Below are 18,290 nucleotides of genomic sequence, written 5' to 3' on the forward strand. Positions count from 1 at the left end.
AGGAAATCGGCCCTTTTCTGCAAACACGCCATGAATAACCCGCGGGTGATGCTCAGACGCTCGGCGGTGCTTTTGGCCCCAGTTCCCACGAAGCCGCATTTCCGTAGCATGAGATTTGTGTCCTCAGGGAAGGCAGCCCGAGGAGCAGGCGGCTTGTGACGGAGTCTCCCATCTCAGCATCCTGAACGGGATGACATCTCAAAGTCCCCTTTGCCACATAGAGTCACATGTTCACAGGTTCTGGGGAGGAAGGCGTGGACGTCTTCAGGGATGTTATTCCTCCCGCCATCCTCTGTAAGAGGAGAAGTTCAGTGAACTTGACCCCTTAGTTGAGCTGTGCTGTCAGAACCCTCATGTCCGTGTGGATTGAAGCTCTGAGCACGAGAACAGGGAGGGAGCGGTGGCGCACGGTGTGGCCGGGACGCCCGCAGCACCCGGGACCCCTCTCTCCCTGTCCTGTTTCAGGCGGGCTGTTCGTGGCGGGCATCAACCTGACGGAGAACCTGGAGTACGTCCTTGTGCACCCAGCCGGGTCCCTCAGGAAGATGACGCTCCCGCACCTGGCCTACCTGACCGCCTGGGTCCGCGAGCAGAGCCCCGGGCCGGGTGCGCGCTGCACCAACGTCATCGCGGGCGACTTTGTGGGCGCGGACAGCTTCATCAGCGACGTCATCCGGCTCAACGAGAAGCTGCTCCCATGCTGACCGTGTCCTTCCCCCAGCTCGTCAAGCGTGTGCCACCAAGATTCGCCCTTCATTCTCCTTTCCACGTCCGTTTGGGCTGCACACGGGGAGGCGAGTGGAGTCTGGGCAGCCGGGGCCAGTCCCTCAACCTCCTCCTGACTCAGGGCGTCCCCACGGGTGGCGCCTGGCCTCACTGTCCTTCGGCCTGTATTTGGGGTGGATTCCATGAACATGCTGATGATTGGAGCTGACCACGCGGCCGTCCTCAGGGAGGAACGACTGGGATTTGGGGTCAGTTCTCCCAGGTCCAGTCTGGCTGGGCCCCCGCGAGAGGCTCCGAGGCGCCCTCCCCTGGGGCTTTGCAAGCAGCAGAACGAGGTCCCGGCAGCTTCGAGGGCCCATTTGGAGCCCTGTGGCGCCGCCTGTGCCCTGTTTCAGCTGCTCCACCAGCCCTACCTTGGGGAAGGCCCGGCCCACCTCCAGACCCTGGTGGGAGGCCGCCTGTCACTCACGCGCCCCTGAGACCCAGCGTCTGTTCCTCATCTGGCGTGGGCCTCTGCCACACCATAGTCATCCCCTTTCTCCAGCGACCATGGAGTGCAGTCGGTTTCCCGGCTCCTCCGTTCTCAGTTTCGGGGACTTTCTGTCTGGGGGCATCCCGTGGTCCCAGCCATGATGACATTCAGTGTATTTCTTATTTTCCGTGTTCTTGACTCTCTGGTGTTGGGGCCTCGCAGGCCTGAGAGACGGCCCCTCCCAGGGTGAGCGGATTCCCAGGGATGAAAGCCACTTGCTGGGGTCTCCCCTCTCAGATGCCAGCTGGCCCCGCGGTCTCAAACTCCGGTCCCACAAATACCTGCTCTCGGGCACGTGGCCTCACAGATCTGGCAGCACAAGTTGTCGGCCGAACGATGGGTCCCAACCACCCTCCCTATCTCACTTCCCTCCTGAGAGGACACCCTGGACTCATCTGGCCTGAGTTCCGGAACATTCCTCCTATAACGGAGGGGCCCTGGGCATTAGGGTTTTTTCAGGTTTTGAAAATGAATTTGAACCAAAATGACTACGTGATCCACGTTGGAGGGTGTTCCCTTTGGGACCCAATTAGCCATTTTCTAAAAGAAAATCCACGTGTGCTTTTGGCCTCAGGATGCTGGTACTGAAGGAGGGCGCCTGGGATCCAGAGAGAGAGACTTGGGGGACGTCCTGCCAGCTGCTCAGACCCGGACTCTGCGGGGTCGGCATCGACCCACCGGGCTTGGTGCTCGTGGGGTTGAGTCAGACGGAGGAATGTGTTTGATACTGAGGGTCACATCGTGGCGATCGTTTCCCTGTAAATCCTTTCCCTGATCGTCTCGCAGCCCCGTCAGGAACGATTCAAGGAGTCAATTCTGCAGAAAAATGAAAACACAGCAAAGTCAGATCAGTTTACGGATTTTTGTTCCCGTTAAACGACCGGGCGTTCTGGGGGCATCTCGATAATCCGCAGAGATGTGGACTCGACGGCGCACTCTTTTCTGGTCACTGAGAGTTTTTACAAACAGCCGAGTTGTGCCTCTTCCCCCCTCCGTTTGTGTCTGGAAACAAGGACGGGATCAGAGTTTGGAGTTTTGTGCTATTTTGGGCCCGTCTGTCCGTGGGGACATGAAGCAAAGACTTTTAGTTTTAGAGATTAGTTTTGGAGACTTCCGTACTCGCGGGACGCGTTCCGCCCCAGGGATCCTGCTGGCGGGGCGGCCTGGTGGCTGCGAGCTCGGACCCCCGGCCGCGGGAAGAGCTCGGACCCCCGCCCGCGGGAAGGGCTCGGACCCCGGCCGCGGGAAGAACTCGGACCCCGCCCGCGGGAAGGGCTCAGACCCCCGGCCGCGGGAAGGGCTCAGACCCCCGCCCGAGCGTTTCAGCCAGCGCGGCCGGGCAAGCGCCGAACCAGCGTTTGTTGAGTGAACGCTGGTCAGCACGGTGCTGCGCGCGCTCGCCCTCTGCCGTCTCTGGACCATCCCACGTCGGAGGCGCGGTGGGGCCTCCCGGCACGGTCCGGCCCAGACCCCCTGCGTCCTCCCGCGGCCGCCTCCCCCCCCCCCCGGCCACACGGCTGGGCTCAGGTCCCGGCTCCTCGGGGCGCCGCGGGCCCGGGTGGGAGAAGGGAGAGGCCCCGGTGTAGAAAGAGGGTCTCGCAGAGTCCGGTGCGGGGGAAGTGGGTGCGGTGGGGGTGCGGGCGGTCTCGAACCAGCTCCAGCTGCACCGGAACCTTGACCCCTCTCCCAGGGCCAGGAGACCCCGCCCCCCTCCCCGGGGCCCGTGGGACCCCGCCCTCTCCTGTCCCCCGCCCGCTACCCCCCATCCCTGCCTCGTCCTCCTCGGGGAGGCCCTGCTGGGCCTGGGCCCCGCTTGCGGGTCTGGACCCTCAGTCGCCCGCTGTGGCTGCGGCTTTGCCCCCCTCCTGGGGTCCTCCGGGAGGAGGAGGGGACGCCGGGCATCGGGGGCTCCGGGCGGAGAGGCCGGGACCACCCTCTGCAGGTTCCTGTGCCCCCGGATGGGGAGCTTGGGGGCCGGACCTGGGTGGGGGTGGGGGTTGGGGCGGCCCGGCACAGGGGTGCGCCCGAGAGGACGGCTGGGGAGCCCAGGGAGCCTGTGGGGCTCATACCAGGGCCACCCGGACAGCGAGCGGACAGGCTGGACCCCGGGGCACGAGGACACTGCGCCGCCCCCTGGTGTCTCTCCAAAGCCCCTCGGGGTCGGCCCGCGGGAACCAGCCCCGGGGCTGCGGGCGTCCTGGCCGGGTCACCCCTCCTGGAGGAGGCGGCGGTGCTGCGCCCACGGGGCCACCCCGGTCCCCCTCCAGCTGGCGGGGCAGACGGGGCTGCAGGACCCGCGTCCCATCCCGCTCAGCGCAGCCAGGCGCCCAGGCCTCTGGGGGGAACGGGAAGTCGGGCCCTCATCCTGTCAGCTCTGCGCGTGGGGGTCCCGGGGCTGCCACCAGACGCCACAGCAGTGGCCTCAGACCACACTGTCCTCCCCCAGGTCTGCAGGTCACAAGTGGCACGCGGCTGTCCCCGGGCTGCAGTCCAGGCGTCGGCAGGGCGGTGCTCCCGGAGGCAGCAGGGCAGGATCTGTGCTTGTCCTTTCCGGCTCCGGGGCCACCACGGCCCCGACCTCCGTGTGCACAGCCAGTGCGGAGCCACCTCGGGCTTCCTCTCGTTGATGTGGATTAAGGCTGCCCCAGCTAGAGAAGCCCAAGGTGACCTGGCCTACGTGCCAAACTATACGACCCAGTGGACTTTTTTTATGGTATGAATTAGGACTGCCCCAGGGAGAGAAGCCCGGGGCATCCTCACCTGCATGCCAATCTATATGGCCAGATTCGTATCTAAAGTTATATGACCGCACAATAACCAGACCCCATCTGCACTGAAATCATTTAATGACTTTTTACATCATCTTTTCTTTTTTTTCCAGTAAAAATAAGTCACGTACCCATGCCTTATAAAATTAGCCCTAACCCTCAACTCAGGGCAGCAGCAGAAGCTCTGCCTGCCCATGGGTCCTGTCCCCATGCTATTCCACACTATTCTCTAAATAAAAGAGCACTACTGCCAGATCTTGAGAGTCTAAGAAATCTTTCTTTCGACTCCTCGGCTCACCGACCCCGCATCATTTCTGGTGGCCCGTACGGGGACCTTGCTTCAGGGGATCTTCCGTACGGGGAATTGCTTCATCGGCTTGTGAGCTCGAGTTCTGGTAAGTGCCCTTTTCTTCCTTGTGCCTTTCTCTTTTTCAAGGATGGATCTAGATTCACTGCTCCATCGGGAACTTTCTCGGACAGCTGTATGAATCCACGTTTGCTGCCCATGGCTACTCTATGGGGCAAATTGTGGCATTCAGCTTGAAGAGATTCAGTACCTTAAGCCTCAGGGTGATGGAGAATGAATTAATCCATTCCTTCCTGCTCTTTTTCAAGGATGGATCTAGATTCACTGCTCCATCGGGAACTTTCTTGGATGGCTGTATGAATCCACGTTTGCTGCCCATGGCTACTCTATGGGGCAAATTGTGGCATTCAGCTTGAAGAGATTCAGTACCTTAAGCCTCAGGGTGATGGAGAATGAATTAATCCATTCCTTCCTGACTCTATCTCTAATAGACAAATTTTACGTGGGCGCGGGTCGGCCACTTAAGTCATTAGGACGGCCGCCAATCTCCAAGACTCCCGTGGAAGGTTTCTTTTCCTAAGGCTGGAATGGGACCCCTCCCTCTGGCACCTGACCACGCTCTGAACTGCGGGAAAAGTCCCACTCGGGACTCCAGTTCAAGGGAAGTACCAAACTCTAACCTTTGGTGGAGTATGGGAACCCCTTCTTGGGAGAATGGCTCCAGGATGCAATTGGGTAGAATGTCCCCCAGACTGGCGGAAAATTCCTCACTGTCTTTCTCTTTCTCACTGTCTTTGTCCTTTTCTCTCCTGGGGACCATACGCCAGGCACCTATTACTGTCAGGCAGAATAGGGAAGATGTTCAAGGGATGCCCCCATCATCCCTTGCTACAGGAACCCCAATGGGGGGATTTTCAAGGTAATGGCTCCCTTTCTCTGGGACCATTCACCAGGCACCTATTCCTGCCAGGCAGAATAGGGAAGATGTTCAAGGGATGCCCCCATCATCCCTTGCTACAGGAACCCCAATGGGGGGATTTTCAAGGTAATGGCCCCTTTTCTTTCTCCTTTTCTCTCGGGAACCATTCACCAGGCCCATGCTGTCAGGCAGAATAGGCACCAGGCACCTGTTACTGCCAGGCATAACAGGGAAGGTATACAAGGGATGCAATGCCGGGGGACGCCCCCATCACCCCTTGCTATAGGAACCCCACAGTAGGAACGACGGGTAGGACGCTGCCCTAGGTTCAGGGGGGATTTTTCATGGTAATGGACCCGTTTCTTTTGTCTCTCTTGGAGTTACAATGGCAATTTTCATCTCCTTTTGAGCTTTGCGACTGGGAAACAAAGAAATCTTTAAAGAGTAAAAGGCTCCACCCCTGGGAGCCCCAACTTTGGGTTTCTGGGCCTGATCACCCCAGCAACCCTAAGTGGGGGTGCCCTCTCTTGACAGTCGACTCATTGAGTATTTTAGTCACCTACTGAGTCGGTTATGAGGGTAGGAGACCTGTGATTTATTCTGTGAACTGTCGTGCTAGCGTAGTGTGCCCCAGCACAGGAACTGTTGTGTGACTCTTATCTTGATAACCCTCTGGAAGAGGCCATGAGGGTGAGGTCTGATCTCTTCTATTCCTTTCTTTGTCTGTTTTGCTCACCATCTCTTCTGTTGTCACCAAGTAGAGGTTAAGTTCAGGCTAGACCTGAGCAGAACCTTGACCTTCTGTAAAATTGGAAAAAGAAGACTTTTGCCAGGGATTTAACTCTCAACCTTGGCACTGGGAGCCCCAGCCTCCAGCCAGTTCCAGGCCTTTGCCTCCTGCTTCCCTACCTCAACTTTGCTGGCTCAGAGACAAAGTGCCCAGGCTGAGCAGGACTTGACTAAATCTTATAACTATGTCAACACCCGCAATCGGCCTCTGCACACCCGCAATCAGCCTCTGCACCCTTTCTCCAGCTGCTGTCAGTCAGACACTGGCTTTACCGCCACGGGGAAGGCTCCTAAGCATCCCCAGAGACCCACCCTGCGGATGCATTCTAACTCCATCTGGGAGAAAATTTGAGGGGTTTCTCTGTGCCTTTGTGATGCAGTTGGACAGGTAGATCAACCTGGAATGTAATCTGAGTTACAATCCAGTTTCTGGGAAATCAAGAGCAACTGTCCTTAGAAAATCCTTGCAAGACTGGAAATACAGCTCTAGAGGCAGTTCAGATTCCACCTAGTTCCTTTATCACAGAAAGGATTATCATCTCCCCTCTCCAGGAACTACTATCTAGCCCATCATTAATTCCTAAGACTGAAGAAAAAAAAAAGAAAGAAAGAAAGAAAGAGGAGGGGAGAGGCAAAACGGCCATAAGCGTGCCCTTGCCAAAAATCCAGCATCTTGAGTATCTTCTCCACAAATATTGGTAAAAAACAATAGCTCTAACAATAGCTGTGCAGTCTCTGTGTACGTGTGTCTATGTGTACGTTATATGTGTGATATTTTACCTCCGGATGGTGTGTTACCAAAATTAAGAGCTCTGTTTAATTGGCTTCAAGTAAGCGCTTACATAAATTCTAAATGTAGTAGAAATTAATCCAATGTCTTTCAAGTTAACTTGATGTGAATTAACTTTTGGCAAATGAAAGCTTGTTTAAGTTTGTTGGTTTGATTGAAAATGGTCTTCTTGTCAGAGCTGTCAGTATTTGCATATGATGCAGGCATGCAGCCTGGGTTTACTAGTCAAATAAGTTCACATTGTCTGTTAAATTCGTCAGCAAAATAATAGCTTTAAAGGATGACCAGTTTTGTCTAATGTCTCATGAAGTTTTTGTGGGTACAATAACTGTTTTATGGTCTGTATACTTGAAAAAAAAAAAAAAGCTTCCAAATTGTTTTGATAACAATCTTGAGTTTTGCCAAGTTAAGTTAAATGATAAAAATCTGAGCATCTGGGTCATTTTTGGATTGGATAGCACACAAGCATTACAGCTAAACTTCTCTAAGTTATCTACTTTTGGCTTCTTATTGCAGAGAGGCTAAAAGTCTTTGGGTCTGTTATTGTAAAGCAGCGTGTTTCTAGAAATTATGAAGTGTTTAGAATGCTGGTATAAAAGACAATTCGTAATTGCTTACCTTTTTAGTGTTTACTATGGTCTGTTAAGGGTTAAAAGTTCTTATTAACCTATATAATTAAAGCTACTGGAAATTAATAAGGAAAACAGCTCTGTATCTAAGGAAAGTTAAAATGTATGTTTTCAGTAAAGAGGGTATAAAGAATGGAAGTATTTTTGTTTGATGGGTTAAGAAAGATAAGTTTGTCCTAAAGTACTAGAAAGGAAAAAAGACAGACTTTGGGACAAGTTCTGAAGGCAAAAAGAAAGTTGTAGAAGGTTTGTGAAGGAGAAATTCTGAAAGGAGTTTTATGCCTGGTCAAGTAGACTAAAATTAGAGTAAATCCAATTAAGTGAATGAGTTTTAATGTTAAAAATAAGCTGGTACAGAAATTAAAATTTGGTTTCCTCTCAAAGCATAATTTTCTTGAACTTTTGGCCTGCTCTAATAGAGTTAGAACAACATAGACAGAAAATCTATGTTTTGTTAAAATAATTTCCTATATTCAGAAAGAAAGAGGTCTCTTCTAAAATTTTTTGACGATGTTGTTTGCTCTTGACTGTCTCTGTTGTCACTTTGAATGGATGCCTGAGCATTGTTTAACAGTGATCATTGTTTCCTATTTGAACAAGCATTTTAAAAACTTTTGACATTTTTGACAAGCTTCTCCCTCAAAAAAAATATTCAAATCCTGAATGAAGGCTTTCTTTTGACCTGGTAGATGGAAGAAGAATTTCTCTGAGGATTTTCAGAGGGCCCCTGAGACTTCTCAAAGAAATTTGCTCTCTTCCTATAAGGAGGAAAAATACTAAATTAATTAGGTTTATTTGGTTTATTAAATTACATGGGAAGCATTGTCAAATAAGCGATGATAAACTTTCTTACGTGGTATTATGTGGGTGAATGTTATTAATATACGTGTCTTAACATTATATAGCATTCCTAAAATTCTAATCTGTTCTGGTTATCAGTCATAATTCCAGTTATTATCTTAAAGTGTTATATGTCACAGAAATAGCCAAGTTTCTTTGTCAATTGCCCTTTTGAGTCTTTTGTCCATTTGCAGATAGTTGTTTTACTGTGATGCTTTTTGCTTTTGCAAATGTTTCGTCTTCAGAGAAATTCCTGGAAAGGATTATGACAAAGGTTCTAAACTATAGGTTTCTGATAAACTTTCAGATTGTAAAACTGAACCGGGTAAGAAATTACAGAATTCTAACAGAAACTAAGCTCATAGACCTGCTAACAGAAGATTAAGCTCAAGAACTGATTATACAGGACTGTGTGAACTGATGAGGATGATTATAATTTTTTATGACTTCTGTTTGAAATATTGCTGAGTTTTGATGTTTTGTTTTGTTTCCTCATGTTTAAGGAAATCTTTCTTTCTTTTCTCTTATGCTAACTAGGACTTACAGCAATTTAGTGAAATATATCTTTATAAGCAAAACTGAAACATTTGTCTTTTTCTCCCGACCTGATCCCTCCAGAATTTGGAAACTCTTTGTGAGTACGGTTATTTCGTGGCAATATAGTTATTTGCATAAGTTCAATAAGAATTTGGTCTCCTTATAACAGGACACATTGGTTATCTTACCAAGGCTTTGACTGGAATGTCATATTTGAGAGAAACATACAGGCTCAGATATGACAACACAGCTTTTCAGGAACAAAGATTGGACATTCTGGAATACAGCCACTTGGAAACATGGGCCTGGTACCTTGTTTACAGAGATTCTGGCAATCTTACCCGGTAAGTAAGGAAGCTTGCTTATCTGGCAGGTGCAAGGAACCTCAGAATATTTTGGGGGACCTCGAGAAGAGAGGAGTCCACCCAAACCTGTAGGTACTGCAGGCAAAATCTGATGGCAAGTCCTTGGCTTGGCTTTTCTGGCCTCGAGAGGCCTTTACAGTTCAATCTGAGATTCTTCATAAAAATTCCAGCAAAGCAGATTTAAAAAGCCTGTATAATCAATTGGTATTCTTGCTGCACTTATGTAAATAATTGGCAGACCAGTTAATCTTAATTTGGCTATCTTTTATAAAAATGAGGGTGATTTTAGGGAGAAAAAAAAATTATGTTTCAGTAGAAGGTATAGTACACATTCATGGATATTAGATTCTAGCTCTTCTGCAAGATTCATCTGTTACTAATCATAATGTCTCCTTGTGGCCATCCATCTCTGATACCTGGGAGTTCCCTGGCCACAAGCAAACCTTTTCCTTCAACACTACTGCCCAAATACTAACTAGATTTGCCTTGTCACAGGTGGATCATAAACGACAAGTTCCAAAGGTAAAGTCCCCAATTTATTGATACACACAGGATGGACTATATCAAATTTGGGACGAATATATTTGGCTCACTCCTGCTAGTGATCAACTCAGTAAAAGTCCACTCTATGTTGGGAACAAACCAATCACACCTGTGATACATGGCCTAATAGCATCCGACCTATGGGAAAATTCCCTGTCATATGTGTTCTCATATCATAACCTTAAAAAATACTGATTGGTTTGGGACTGACTGGGATAGACGGCCCAGCACACGTTGGTTAGGCCCTAATGGCACTCAGTGGCTATGTGGCTCCAACTTATGGCTTTGGCTGCCACCTGGATGGATTGGACGATGCACCCTAGGTTTCGTCTGGATGCAAGGTAGAACTACATTTACTATATCTCCTCCTGCTAACCTACCCAACCTGCAACAGCGCTGGACCCGCTCTGTCTTCCACTGGTATGACCACGTTGCCTCAATTTTCCTTCCCCAATTAGGAATTGAAAGTGTCATCTGGCCCATGGAAGTCCTAAACAAATTTACTATGAAGGCATTAAATGATACACAACATAGCCTTTCGCTGCTCGATTTAGAAGTATCCCAAATGCGTAAGGCAGTCCTCCAAAACCGAATGGCACTGGATGTCTTGACAGCAGCACAGGGGGGCACTCGTGTCATTATAAAAACTGAATGTTGTGTCTATATTCCTGACTACCATCAAAATATCTCCGGCTTCCTATCTGATATGAACCACCAAGTTAAGTCCATGTCTGACCCTCCCCTATCTCTAAATGACTGGTTGAACTCCTCGTCAGGACCAGGTTTCTGGACTGCTATCAAAACCTTATTCATTGGGTTAATCATACTGCTTATATTTCTTATTATAATTTGTTGTCTGTTTCATTGTTTGTCTTCTGCATGTCAACAAAGTTTCACCTCCTGGACCACCTCTCGTCAAATGATTCTCTCGTCCCCAGAGGCTCTGGATGCCTTGTCAGCCTTGGACTCCATGGGTGCAGTCTTCCGGTCTGCTGAACCCCCTACCTATACCTATGGCCCCATTTAGGACAGCTCTACGACCTTGTACAGCCGGAAGTAGTTACAGAAGACTGACCGTCGTCCATATCCCCAAAAGATTTTGGGGCCAAATGGGTTCAGGGGGGGTTTATGATGTGGATTAAGGCTGCCCCAGCTAGAGAAGCCCAAGGTGACCTGGCCTACGTGCCAAACTATATGACCCAGTGGACTTTTTTTATGGTATGAATTAGGACTGCCCCAGGGAGAGAAGCCCGGGGCATCCTCACCTGCATGCCAATCTATATGACCAGATTCGTATCTAAAGTTATATGACCGCACAATAACCAGACCCCATCTGCACTGAAATCATTTAATGACTTTTTACATCATCTTTTCTTTTTTTTCCAGTAAAAATAAGTCACGTACCCATGCCTTATTAGCCCTAATCCTCAACTCAGGGCAGCAGCAGAAGCTCTGACTGCCCGTGGGTCCTGTCCCCATGCCAGCGGGGGCAGCAGCAGTGGCAGCAGCAGAAGCTCTGACTGCCCATGGGTCCTGTCCCCATGCTATTCCACACTATTCTCTAAATAAAAGAGCACTACTGCCAGATCTTGAGAGTCTAAGAAATCTTTCTTTCGACTCCTCGGCTCACCGATCCCGCATCATCGTGACACCTCTGCCGTCGGACCCCACTGCCTCCCCCTGATGAGGAGCCTGTGAGGACGGCGGCCACCCGGACCCTCAGGATCACCTCCCAGCTCAGCACCTGGAACTGATCAGATTGGAAGACTCCTTCTGCCGTTACAGGGTCTGGGGACGAGGACGTGGACGTCTTTGGGGACGTTATTCTGTCTCCCACACGGGGATCAGGACGTGGACGTCTTTGGGGACATTATTCTACCGTCTACCCAAACTCCCTCTCCACATACGGCGGGGTTAGACGCCAGGTAGGGAAGCTTGGGAGGCACAGGCACTGAGGGAGCAGCAGTGAGGGAGTGAGGGGCCCTGGGCGTCTGTACCAGGGTCGTATAAACAGAGAAAGTTTTCTCCCGTCCTGAGGAAAGTGCACACACCCCCTTCCTGTGATGCTCGGAAGGAAAGGGGTCGACATTCTTTTCAATCATTCCTGATGCTGAAGTTTGGCAACAGCTCAGAAAACACTCACCCTTCTAAGGGCGAATACAAATCTAAGGAAGAAAATTAATTAAAATTTTTCCTTGGGGCCAAAAGGGACACAGACACCCCCCCCCCCCATTAGCATCCTTTAGAAAACCTACAATTGTGGGCTCTCAGGTCTCCTTGAAACCGATGCAAATCTCTTTAAAAGTCGAAGGACGTCCTGCGGGTTTAGCATCCCAGGAATGTCCCCCTTGGGGCCCCAGGTGATGGGGGAGGGGGTCCTGCCTCCTGTCTCTGTGGGAATTTTGCTGCACGAGTTAACATCCTGCTTGTTGCAAACACGGGAGAAGCTTTGCTTTTCTTCTGGATAAGAACTAACGTGTGTGTGATGGTCGCCCCTGCCCGCTCGGCCCTGTAGACAATGAGGTTCCTCCCGTCTCTGCATCTCCCAGTGGCTGCCTGTGACCGCCCCTCACATCCTGCTTTCCTGTCTGTTCGTGATAAAACGTGTTTTCTTGTCTGCCTTGGAGAGGCAGGTGTGTGGGTTGGTGGGACGCTTTATTTTTAATTATTTCCACGACATGACCTGGGGGAAAGCGAGACCTGGCAGCTGTGCACTCGCGCAAACACAGCAGATGGCGAATCTCACTGCCCTGCGGCAGAAGCGTCTGCTGGGCGTCAGCGCGTGGAAGAACCAGACGGGCGGCTTACAAACCCAGTAACACAGCTTTTAACACCGTGCGGCCGGAACATCCTGGAAGGGCAGTCCGTCCACACGCGCCCTGATCACGGCCCGCGAAGCGCCGAGCCGGCGGCCACCAGCCCTGCGCGGGGTGGGGTGGGGGGTGGGTGGGGTGGAGGGGGCCCCCAGGGGCGCTGCAGGCCGGGGAGGAGGGGGCCCAAGGGCGCGCGCTGCAGGCCGGGGAGGAGGGGGCCCAAGGGCGCGCGCTGCAGGCCGGGGAGGAGGGGGCCCCCAGGGGCGCCGCAGGCCGAGGCTGAGACGCCGCCACCCCGCGCGGTCACTGTGGGAAGAGCTTCCTGAACCTGCCGTAGGCCGAGTGGCTCATGATGACCGTCACGTCGGCGGCGCCGGCCTCGGGGATCACGTGCACGTCCTGCACCGCCGCCTCCTCGTGCAGCCAGCTGGGGGGGGGGGTCGTCACTCAGGCCGGCGGGGCCCCCACAGCGCGTTCCAGGTGCCCGCACCCGGGAGGCGCACCCCAGGCGCACGCCGACCTCCCGACCGTCGTGGGGACGCGCCCCGGGGCCCGGAACGTCCACCCGCTGCCTCCGCGCCCCCGCCCGCGCCCCGCTCCCCGCCCCCGCCTGCGCCCCGCTCCCCGCCCCCGCCCCCGCCCCCGCACCTGAGCTGCGGCCCCGCCAGGCGCACGCGGAGCGTGAGGACGCGTCTCCCGGTGGCTCTCAGCACCGCCTCCTCCAGCCGCGCCTTCAGCTCCTCCAGCCCGTGTCCCAGGAGCGCGGACACGGCCACGTGCGGCCCCGCGGGGCTGTACCTGGGGGGGGACACCCGCTCAGCCGGGGCCACCGAGCGAGGGTCCCCACAGGCCCCGCCCCGGGCCCAGTGTGAGCGCTTCCGGCCCCCCGGAGAGGACGGGGTGCGTGCGTGCGTGCGTGCATGTGTGCGTGCGGCTGGGTGACACCGGGAGCGGGGGTGACGGGGTTCAGACCCTCCGCACGTGTCCCTCTGGTGGCAGGACCGGCAGCAGCGGGGCAGGAGACGGAGCCGCCCCGAGGAGGACGCCCCCTGCGCCGGCACCGCGGCACCCCGAGGAGACGCTCCGGGCCGGGGCGGGCGCCACTCACCCGGGCACCAGGTCCGCCTTGTTGTGCACCTCCAGCACCGAGTCCAGCAGGGCCGCGGGCAGCCGCAGGCCGCGCAGTGTGGACAGGACGCTCGCTTTCTGCAGCTCCGTCTCGGGGTGGCTCACGTCCCTCACGTGCACGACCAGGTCCTGGGGACCAGACGGGCCAGGCGGTCGGACAGCTGGGGGCCACTGGCCCGTTATGTCCTCTTGGAGGGGAGCAGGACGGGCGTTGGTTGGTGATGAGGGAACTTGGTCCCCGGTTACACAGTGTCTGGGGGGCCCTGGGCCCTCCTTGTGCTGACAGTCGAGGTCACTGTCCCGAGACCACCTCACACTCACCGAATGGGCCACGTCCTCCAGGGTGGCGGAGAAGGACTCGATCAGGCCGTGGGGCAGCTGGGAGAGGAAGCCGATGGTGTCCATGTAGATGACGGTCATGCGGGAGGGCAGGGAGCCCGCGTGGGCCGTGACATCCAGCGTGGCGAACAGCTGATCCCGGGGCTGGATGTCGGCGTCACCCGTCAGCGCCTTGACCAACGTGGTTTTTCCTGGAAGTCGGGTCACAAGGGACGCACTGCATGAGTGGCCCCTCACTGCCCCCACGTCCGCTGCTGGACGCGGGCCGGCCCGTTGGTGTGGATGCTGGGGGCGTGTGATGCGTAGGTGAAGAGCGACAGTGGCGTCAGGGTGTGTACCCTGTGTGTGTAAGAGGGCTGGGGATCTGTGTAGGCGGAGACTGATGGTGTAGACGGGAGGGGGTGGTGTAGACAGGACATGAACTGGGGGTGCTTTCATTTCTCCCTGGGCGGCTGAGACTCGGGGGCTTTGTGACGCTACAAGGAACCCCAGGTTCTGTCTCCTGCGTGGACTCCACGTAACATTCGGAGAAACCTTACAGCGGACGTGAACGGCCACGCAATAAAACCTGCTTTTATTCTTCAAAGAGCGAGTCTACCGTGAAGGGACTCAAATCGTCGAATCTTTCCTATTGCTCAGAGTTTGGAAACGTCCATGAGAGACACAGATCCCGCCCCCTATCTGGCACTCAACAAACACCAGCAACTGGCCGGGGTGCCGTGGGCCCCCGGACGCCCGGACGTGTGGTCACACTGGGCGCGCTCTCACTATCGCCATCTCCTGGTGAACTCTGCAGGTTGCTGTGTTTGCAAGCAGATTCCCCCAAAATCCCGCCGCCCAGCACGGCGAGAGGGGCCCCGCTTCCCACCCGGACCCGCGCTCACCGCAGTTGGTGTAGCCCACCAACGAGACGACCGGGAACTCCCGCCGCCGGCGCTGCCTCCCCAGCAGCTGTCTCTTCCTCCGGAGTCGCTCCAGGGCCCTGCGAATCTTCATCTCCTTCTCCTTCAGGAGACGCTGCTGCACCTGCACGAAGGACTCCCCTAAAAGCACCAAATGGGCGGGTCAGCAAGCAGAACCGGGACGACGACGCGAGAGCAAAGGTGCCACGGACGGGGCACGGGGACGCGCTCTGGCCACTGGGACCCTCCCGGCTGCTCCCACCCCGACACCTTCCTGCTCTGGGGGACGGGTCAGCCCTGGGGACGGCAGCCTCCCCTCTGACTTCTGCCCTCTGAGGTCACCTGGCTCCCCCAAAACGGGAGGAAGTGAGAGCCCGAGGGGACAGCCTGCGAAGGAGGACCCCACGATGCCCACAGGGGCCTGAGAGGGGCCCCAGGACACACCACGTCCTGACCCCAGGACCGGGGAACGGGGCCTAATTGGAAACAGGGTCTTTGCAGCTGCGATGAAGGGAAGGATGGAGAGGAAGGCTTCCTGGAGGAGGTGGCCCTGAATCAAGGATGGAGAGGAGGGCTTCCTGGAGGAGGTGGCCCTGAATCAAGGATGGAGAGGAGGGCTTCCTGGAGGAGGCAGCCCTGAATCCAAGGACGTGTCCCATCAGAGACAGAAGAGGAGACGCAGACACAGAGGAGCAGCCACGTGAGGACAGACGCAGACACGGGAGGGAGGTGGCCACCAGCCCAGGGACCCTGGAGCCCCGGACGCTGGAAGAGGCAGGAGGGACCCTCCCCTGGAGCCTCCGGAGGGAGCGCGGCCCTGCGACTGGGGAGGATGGACCCCTGGGGTTTACGCCCTGGGTGTGTGGTCCTTTGTCTCGGCCGCCCTGGGAGAACACCTCAATCCCTAGTTGGCTTGAATGTGAGCACAGGTGAGGCCCACGCGCAGCCCTCGCCCCATCAGGATCTCGGACGTCGTCCCTTCCTGGGGGCGGCTGCCGTCACCACCCCCCTCCCCTGAGCGCGCAGAGAACGACCCAGGACGCGTTACCTGAGCCCATGATGTAGCGAGAGCCCCGGCCCGGGCCGTCCAGACGGGCAACGTCACGTCTCAGGCTGGACCTGACAGGGAAACGGGGCGGCTCAGTGGACGTACAGGCCTGTCGTGGGGGGCAGGGCAGGGGCGACACGACAGAACTGAGGGTGAGAACAGTGGCCGTGCCGGGGTCCCCCCTCCACGGGGCTTCATGGCCGGGGACGGAGGGTCACCCCTGGGGCGCAGGTCCTCGTGGGGGATGTGCTCGGTGCCCTTCCGTCCTTACCCCCCGGGCAGCATCAAATGTGGAAATGAGAAGGGGTCCACATCTGTGGAGGCCCCGTGGTCGGCCGCCTACCTGAGGACGGGGAGCTCGGCCAGCGCCACCTGCAGCCGGGCCTCCCGTGTCCGCGCGTTGCAGCGGAAAATGTGCAGAACCACCGTGAACCGGTCAAACACCGGCACACCCCAGGCGGCTTCCAGTTCCTTCTGGAAAAGGAGAGAGAGCGAGTGAGTGGGCAGGGGTTCTGCGACAGGACCCCAGGCTGGGCGGACGTGGTCCTGTGTCCTCATGTCCCTCCTGGTGGGATGTTGACCCGCCCGCCTGGCCCCCCAGGAGCCCAGGTACCTGGGTGGGCGCGCTCATCCTCTCCACGTTGAGGAAGACGGCGGTGACCTCGGGCGACCCCCTGATTCTCTCTGAGGGGAAGAGATGGTCTCGTCACAGGTCTGTGACCCCAGCACGTCTGTTGCGGGACGGGGCTGCACGCGCTGGCTGTGCTCACGGGACATCCCGGACTCAGAGCATCGTATGTGGGATGTCGGGAGGCGGCTGAGGGGTCGATGGGGTCTGTCTTCAGGGGCGTGGGTCTCTGTCACACAGAGGGGAGGACACCCACCCGGGGGGACTGAGCGCGTCTACGGCCCGGGGGAACCTAGACGGGCCATCTGCAGGACTCGCTGCTCAGAACTGTGAGCCGAGGGCAGTTTGGGGTGGGGATGGTCAGGGTCCAGAGGTCAGGGTTCACGGCAGGGCACTGAGCGGCTGGCGAGCAGCCCAGAGAGGGGAGGGTGGGGCTGGGGGCGGCAGGGCGGCTCCCACCCTAAACTGTGTGGACAGCACCCTCAGGGCCTCCCTGACGTTCTGATCCCAGTGGCAGCTTTTCCCGAGTTCCCGTGAGGCCGCCTGCACCCGGCCCTGACAGCACCCCGCCGTGGCTGCGATCCCCGGGGAGAAGAGGGGACAGGGGGCCCGGGGCACGTGCGTGGGGCCCACCCGTCAGCTGCTCCAGGTTCCCTTTGCCGAACACGAGCTTCTTGTCGGGCGTCCTGGTGGGCACCACCATCGTCTCCACCACCGACCAGTTGTCCAGTGTGTGCACCAGCGCCCTCGCCTCCGCCACCTGCCACTCGGCTGTGGGGAGAGACGGGACCGTGTGAGGGACGCGTCCCTCCCCAGCCCCACCCAGCACTCCTGGGTCTGCTCCCCAGGCCCTGACGGCTTCCTCGGCCCAGCGTGCAGGTCCCCTCAGAAAGCACTGCAGTCAGCACATGGCTCTCTTCTCCTGGGCACGACTGGCAGGCGGGGGGCAGAGGGGACAGGGCAGCGGGGGGACGAGGAGCCAGAGCCGAGCAGGAACGCAAGCACGGCCCCCTCTGTTGTAATCAGTGACCCGTCTGCTCAGTGAGGACCCCTGTGACCGGCTCCACGGCATCTGCTGTGAGGTGGCCCCTCAGGGCCCAGGGACCCCCACACTCCCTGCAGGGCAGCTGGGAGCCCCCGAGGTGAGGAGTCGGTGGCCCCAGTGGCTGTCGGTGCCGGCCCGGCCCAGGAAAGACAGCGCCAACCCCTGGTCCCCATCCTCTAGACCTTGGACATTGGGATCCCCCATCCCCTGTGCTGGGGGGCGAGTCCTCCAGCCTCTGTGCCATGGGGAGACAGGGTCTGCCCTCGTCTGGGCTGAGGGGAGGCACAATCTTCTGGAGTTTGAGTCCTGATGGGTCCCGTGGGTCTTCCCCACGTCGGCCCTCGTGGTCGCTCGGATGGGCCCTTGGGCTCATCCCTGACTTCCCTCGTTCATCTCCACACACGGCCCATCGACAAACCCTGCTGTCTTTCCCGACCTGCCCGGCCCGTCCCCAGCTCCCCGCTGGGTCTCTGCGAAGCCTCCCTGCTCCTTTGGGCCCCTCCCACAGCCACCTGCCCCGAAGGCTCGTCAAACGCCACACGGGGCCCCACCCTGTCACCCCCGGGTATCCACTATTTGGAAAATGAAAACTGAGATGCGCTTGCGAAGTTCCCAGTCCAGCGGCTCAGGTCACTGCAAGGC

General features: G+C 56.2%; 2 protein-coding genes across 7 annotated transcripts in view; one reads left to right on the top strand and one right to left on the bottom strand.

Annotated features, from left to right (window-relative positions):
• The window catches only part of PLCXD1 (phosphatidylinositol specific phospholipase C X domain containing 1), a 12,125-nt gene extending 9,842 nt beyond the window's left edge, over positions 1-2,283 (top strand). For both annotated transcript variants that reach the window (XM_070257819.1, XM_023633896.2), the window contains exon 7: positions 466-2,283. In XM_070257819.1, coding sequence (XP_070113920.1) covers positions 466-704 — 239 coding nt within the window. In that variant the 3' untranslated portion in view covers positions 705-2,283. The remainder of the gene's footprint in view (positions 1-465) is intronic.
• The window catches only part of GTPBP6 (GTP binding protein 6 (putative)), a 26,403-nt gene that overhangs the window by 4,650 nt on the left and 3,463 nt on the right, over positions 1-18,290 (bottom strand). For 2 of the 5 annotated variants that reach the window (XR_011434896.1, XR_011434895.1), the window contains exons 2-10: positions 17,237-17,374; positions 16,589-16,659; positions 16,319-16,449; positions 15,976-16,046; positions 14,910-15,068; positions 14,008-14,216; positions 13,667-13,815; positions 13,207-13,356; positions 570-2,074 (exon numbers count right to left, since the gene is read on the bottom strand). Coding sequence is in view for 1 of the 5 variants with exons in the window: in XM_023633894.2 (XP_023489662.1) it covers positions 12,862-12,985; positions 13,207-13,356; positions 13,667-13,815; positions 14,008-14,216; positions 14,910-15,068; positions 15,976-16,046; positions 16,319-16,449; positions 16,589-16,659; positions 17,237-17,374 (1,202 nt within the window). In the remaining 4 variants the exon portion in view is untranslated. Of the gene's footprint in view, positions 1-569; positions 2,075-11,079; positions 12,986-13,206; positions 13,357-13,666; positions 13,816-14,007; positions 14,217-14,909; positions 15,069-15,975; positions 16,047-16,318; positions 16,450-16,588; positions 16,660-17,236; positions 17,375-18,290 lie in introns of those variants that run through there. The other 3 variants (XR_011434894.1, XR_011434893.1, XM_023633894.2) reach the window with 3 other exon arrangements.

This window comes from Equus caballus, chromosome X (genome assembly GCF_041296265.1).
Source record: "Equus caballus isolate H_3958 breed thoroughbred chromosome X, TB-T2T, whole genome shotgun sequence".
NCBI lineage: Eukaryota > Metazoa > Chordata > Mammalia > Perissodactyla > Equidae > Equus > Equus caballus.